Source organism: Mastomys coucha, unplaced genomic scaffold, assembly GCF_008632895.1.
Source record: "Mastomys coucha isolate ucsf_1 unplaced genomic scaffold, UCSF_Mcou_1 pScaffold3, whole genome shotgun sequence".
Lineage (NCBI taxonomy): Eukaryota > Metazoa > Chordata > Mammalia > Rodentia > Muridae > Mastomys > Mastomys coucha.
Genome location: NW_022196909.1, coordinates 49,197,599 through 49,203,598, shown reverse-complemented (window position 1 = coordinate 49,203,598; position 6,000 = coordinate 49,197,599). Strand labels below are relative to the sequence as shown.

Below are 6,000 nucleotides of genomic sequence, written 5' to 3'. Positions count from 1 at the left end.
GTCTATTTGGAGTTCTGTAGGCTTCTTGTATGTTCATGGGCATCTCTTTCTTTAGGTCAGGGAAGTTTCTTTTTTCTATAATTTTACTGGCCCTTTAAGTTGGGAGTCTTCACTCTCCTCTATACCTATTATCCTTAGGTTTGGTCTTTTCATTGCATTCTGGATTTCCTGAATGTTTTGGGTTAGGAACTTTTTGCTTTTTACATTTTCTTTGACTGTTGTGTCAATGTTTTCTATGGTATCTTCTGCACCTGAGATTCTCTCTTCTATCTCTTGTATTCTGTTGGTGATGCTTGCATCTATGACTCCTGATCTCTTTCCTAGGTTTTCTAACTCTAGGGTTGTCTCCTTTTGTGATTGCTTTTATTATTTCTAGTTCCATTTTTAAGGCTTGGATGATTTTGTTCATTTCATTTGCCTGTTTGTGTTTTCCTGTAATTCTTTAGGGGATTCTTGTGTTCCCTCTTTAAGGGCTTCTAGCTGTTTTACTGTGTCCTCCTGTATTTCTTTGAGGGAGTTATTTATGTCCCTTAAAGTCCCGTATCATCACCATGAGAAGTGATTTTTAGATCCAAATCTTGCTTTTCTGGGGTAATGGTGTATCCAGGACTTGCTATGGTGGGAGAACTGGGTTCTGATTATGCCAAGTAACCTTGGTTTCTGTTGTTTATGATCTTATGCCTGCCTTCCACCATCTGATTATCTTTAGTACTACCTGCCCTCACTATATCTGACTGGAGTCTGTCCTTCCTGTGGTCCTGGTTGTGTCAGAACTATTCAGAGTTCAGCTGTCTCTGTGATCCTGGGATTCTGGGATTCTGGGATCCTGAGATCCTGGTGTGACCAAGCTCCTGGTATCCTGGTCCTGACGGCCTAGGAGTGGAGCTTCCTCTGCGTGTTGTGGGACTGGCTGCAGAGTTTGTGCCCAAGGTCTGTTCAAAGCACTGGCTCAGACTGGAAGGAACCTGTGCCATTGGTCAGATGGAGTTCCTGTTTGCCTGGGTCCCACTGGTCCCAGTTACTCTCGGTGTTGTGTCCTCCTCACCTCTGATCCTATGATCCTGGGCATGTTAGAGCTCCTGGGAGTGGATGTTCCTCTGGGTGTTGTGGGACTAGCTGCAGAATTTGCGCCCAAGGTCTGCTCAGGGCACCAGCCTAGACAGACCAGAAGGAACCTGTGCCACAGGCCTGGCGGAGTTCCTGCGTGCCTGGGTCCCGCTGGTCCCAGTTACTCCAAGTGATGAGACAGATGATGTGTCCTCCTCACCTCTGATCCTATGATCCTAGGTGTCGTCTCTATTTTTTAAAAAGCAATTAACTGGAGAGAATGTGCTATACAAATTTAAGGAGAACAAAACAAATCTAGCCAAATGGCAAAGGCAAACATGACACAGAAAAGGAAGACCACAGGGCAGAGACTCTGGTGACAACGACAGCAGCAGCAAGTATTAGAAACATTAAGGCTTGCAAAGCAAACAAATGGCAGAACTAAAAGCAAGCCATGGAACACTCACCCAGGGAGTGGTGACTGACTGATTTTCCGCCCACAGAAACAGAAGATGGCCCTAAAACACATAAACAGAAAATCAAGAGGCCAGTCCTCAGAATTTGGGCTCCCAATCTTTACCTGTCAGGTTCTGCTACTGTCACTTATTCTCAGGGACTAAGGGTCAGCCCAGGGAGGCAGTGTTGGCTAGTGTCCTCCTTGGGCCCTGGCTAGTGTCCTCCTTCAGCTCTGGCTAGCGTCCTCCTTGGGCCCTGGCTAGTGTCCTCCTTGGGCCCTGGCTAGTGTCCTCCTTGGGCCCTGGCTAGTGTCCTCCTTGGGCCCTGGCTAGTGTCCTCCTTGGGCCCTGGCTAGTGTCCTCCTTCGGCCCTGGCTAGTGTCCTCCCTGGGCCCTGGCTAGTGTCCTCCTTCGGCCCTGGCTAGTGTCCTCCTTCGGCCCTGGCTAGTGTCCTCCTTGGGCCCTGGCTAGTGTCCTCCCTGGGCCCTGGCTAGTGTCCTCCCTGGGCCCTGGCTAGTGTCCTCCCTGGGCCAGCTATTGCTTTCCATTCCACCCTCTAAAGGGTTTAATTTTCAGTAGACAAATGCTGTTGCTGTAAGACTTTGTCTCTTGCTTTTCCTTGCATTCCTGTTGGCCCTCTTGCTGACTCGAGACCGTGGTCTGGCTGTCTCTGCTAGGAGGTACCACTGCCTCTGATTTTTGTTTGCTATCCTGACTCGTCCAAAGTGGACTGCTGGTCTATTTGGGAAGTAGTTGCAAATGGATTGCACTGCTGCTACTGATCTGTGACCTGAACTGCTGATTTCCAGACAACACTGATGGGAGTTGCTCCAAAGAACCTTTCTAAACAGGTCCAGTTCCCTTCCTTCCCCTACCCCCCTGGTATCCTTTCTTTTCCACTATCTCTGATGGGTGGTTGCCTACAAGAGAGGTTACAGCACTTAAGAACTATCATTAAATATAAGATTTGAAAAAAGTTTCACCCACTGACTGGATGTGTTCTGATGAGGCATGACTGTCACTGACAAGGTGAGTCCCCAAGAACTAAGAGCCACAGAGACACTAGCAGACAATGCCTATACTTCTTTGAACACTTAATAACTTCACTGTCCAAATCATATCACAGTGAGATCAATTTTCAGGGATCTGTCCCTCAGATTAATACTAAGGAAAGTGCATTTAGTGCTTAGTGCTTGTGTGATCTGGAATAGGGTGCAGGGGCTTCCCTTTAGTAATCTGATGACATTTTTTTCTGCCTGTGTTGGGGTGTAATTGGCATAAGATTGTGTAACTTCATGATGGTTTGATATAAACACTGCAAAACAATCACATGTTAAATAAAGCAAATAAGCTTGCTAATCACTTCACAGATTAATTTTTTTCTTGTCATGATGAGAATACTTTAAATCCATCCACTGAGTGAGCTGCAAGCATGTATTAATCATTCCGTCATTAGCTCTTCAGGGTGTATTCCCATTAGAATGTCGTTTGTGCCTTGGCTACCATTGTCTGTTCCTTTGCCCATGGTCTTTTGTAATTGCCTTTCTAATATTTTGATGTATATTCTTGGCCCAGGTGTTACCTTGTTGGAGTGGGTGTGTCACTGTGGGCATGGGCTTAAGACCCTACTCCTAGCTGTCTGGATGGCAGTCTTCCACTAGCAGCCTTCAGATGAAGATTTAGAACTCTCAGCTCTGCCTGCACCATGCCTGCCTGGATGCTGCCATGTTCCTACCTTGATGATAATGGACTGAACCTCTGAACTTGTAAGGGAGCTCCAATTAAATGTTGACCTTATAAGACTTGCCTTGGTCATGGTGTCTGTTCATAGCAGTAAAACCCTGACTAAGACAGAAGTTGGTACCAGGGACTGGGGTATTGCTGTGATAGGCCTGACCGTGCTTTTGTTTGGAAGAATGTGGATTTTGGGAATTTGGAAAGCCATGGAATGCTTTAAGGGGGGTTTGATGGGCTATCCCAGTAGGAATATGGAAGACTTTGTTGCTGAGGGTGATTTAAACTGTAGACGCCTGTTTCTAGAGGTTTCAGAGAAGAATTCTAATACGTGTCCTAGAGACTGTTTTTGTGGCATTTTGGTGAAGCATGTGGCTGCTTTGTGCCCTTGTTTGAAGAGTCTACCTGAGGATAAGTTAAAGAGATTTATATTAATTGTGTTGACAAAGAAAGTCTCAAAAAAGCCCAACTTTGTTCTCTGGTTAAGTCTCATGAAGAGCACTCTGAACAAGCATTGCAAGCTTAGAAAGGAAAAATATAAAGTATATGGTTTGAGTATCAAAGGGGTACCAGGAAGTAAAATGGAGCTGAATCCTGTGTTCTAGGAGATAACAGATGAAGGGAGAGGGACTTTGGGGCGAAATCTTAGTCAGCCAAGTCTAGATCCAGGTATGGTGGTACACACCTTTAATCCCAGGAGACAGGCATGCAGAGCTCCGAGTTCAAGGTTACTCAATTTACAAAGCAAGACCCAGTACAGCCAAGCTTAGGCAGTGAAGCAGTTGGAAAACAGAACGATAGTGATATTGTCATAGAACAAGGAGGTCATTTTCCAGCTCCTGCAAGCAGCAGAACTTGGCAGTAGCTGGCTTTAGAGTCAAAAATAAAAGGGACTACTGGGACAATTGATGCTGGTTAGCTAGAGCTAAGAAATTAGTAGTGATTAAGAAGAGACCAGCATCACTGAGGTGAAATCTTTTGGGAAGTGTTTTCTGAGAGCACAAAGAAGCTGTGTTCCAGAGATAGCCAAGGTTGTACCTCGTGCTGCAGCTGAACTTGGTAATGTGTAAGAGTCACCCAGGGGGTACTGGTTTTTGAAGGTATGAAGGGATCATGGAGAGCAGCTGAGGCTTGGCACTGTGAAAGTCTAGGGAAGGCCATTGGTGAAGGTGCAGCCTCAGGTGCAGTTGTTGGCCCAGGACTGAGGGGTCATGCAAAGAAGTTGAGGCTTGACACCATGAAGAGAGTATATGAGAGGCTATTAGTGAAGCCTTCTTGCAACAGAAGACTCCAGTGTATTGAAGATGCCGGTACCATGGGATGATCACCAAGAACAACAGCAACAGTGGAGTGGATCAACTTGAGCTTAGAGTGCTACAGAGGGCAGAGCTGGAGAAGTGACCTAAGCCCTTTGGAGGAGCCCAGAAGATCATGTGTGGATCCCAGACATGGAAACAAGAAGCTATAATGTTGAAGTTGCCTTGGAGACCCCAAGATGTTCAAGATGCCAGAGCCATGGTCTATCTGCTGAGGAAAGCTGCTAACAGGGAGTGAAACCAGCCCAGGAGAAAGAAGTTTGTTGCAGTCAATAAAAATGAAAAGGAGTTGGAGATCTGAAGATGCTTTGACATCAGACATGGAGGTGCAGAGTTTGGGGTTTGCCCAGCTGGTTTCCTGTCTTGCTTTGGGGATTACAGTTAAGTGATTGAATGAATCCTAGAAGAGACTTTGAATTTTGGACTTTTAAAATTGTTGAGACTGCTATAGACCATGGGGACTTTTGAAGTTGGACTAAATGTATTTTGCATTATGCTATGTTTAGGTATGGCCCCCATAGACTTAATCTGTTTGAACAAGCCTATGGGGGCCAGGAGTGGAATGTGATGGTTTGTTTATGCTTGGCCCAGGGAATGGCACTATTAGGAGGTGTGGCCTTGTTGGAGTAGGTGTGTCACTGTGGGCATGGGCTTAAGACCCTCACCCTAGCTGTCTGGAAGTCAGTCTTCCACTAGCAGCCTTCAGATGAAGATGGAGAACTTTCTTCTCTGCCTGTGCCATGCCTGCCTGGGTGCTGCCGTGCTTCCCCCTTGACGATAATGGACTGAACCTCTGAACCTGTAAGCCAGCTCCATTTAAATGTTGTCCTTATAAGACTTTCCTTGGTCATGATGTCTGCTCACTGCATTAAAACCCTAACTAAGAAAAATATGTTTGCATAAATTTATTTATCTATTTTTATTTGTAAGCCAATTTGTTGAGAATTTCATATGAGTATTGTATTTACATAATTTATATCTCTTTCCTACAACTCCTTCTACATCTTGCCCACACCTTCTCAAATTCATGGTCTCTTATCATGAATTATTTTTGATGTTGACATTTTATATATATATCATCTATCTATCTATCTATCTATCTATCTATCTATCTATCTATCTATCATCTATACAAATTGCCCACCTATCGTTTCTCAAATTCATAGTCTTTTATATTATTTTATATTATTTTGTTATATACTCCCATGCCAAACCCACAGTCCACCAGTGAGAAAAGTCAGGGCAGTAACTCAAACAGGGCATCAACCTAGAGGCAAGAATCTAAGCAGAAACCATGGAGGACCACTGCCAACTTCTTGCTCAGCATCAATTCTTATACCCATGACCATCTACCAAGGGGTAGCACCACCCTCAGTAGGCTGAGCCTTTCCACATTAATCATCAACTAATAAAACTCATTGCAGCCTGCCTCCAGGCCAATCTGGTGG

The 6,000-nt window shown here is 45.0% G+C and overlaps 1 protein-coding gene across 36 annotated transcripts in view; it reads right to left on the bottom strand.

Annotated features, from left to right (window-relative positions):
* The window catches only part of Tsbp1 (testis expressed basic protein 1), a 69,110-nt gene that overhangs the window by 38,572 nt on the left and 24,538 nt on the right, over nt 1–6,000 (bottom strand). For 18 of the 36 annotated variants that reach the window (XM_031347118.1, XM_031347125.1, XM_031347132.1 and 15 more), the window contains one exon: nt 1,515–1,565. The exons of the other annotated variants lie outside the window; for them this stretch is intronic. In XM_031347118.1, the coding sequence (XP_031202978.1) occupies nt 1,515–1,565 (51 nt within the window). The remainder of the gene's footprint in view (nt 1–1,514; nt 1,566–6,000) is intronic. 36 annotated transcript variants of the gene reach the window in all.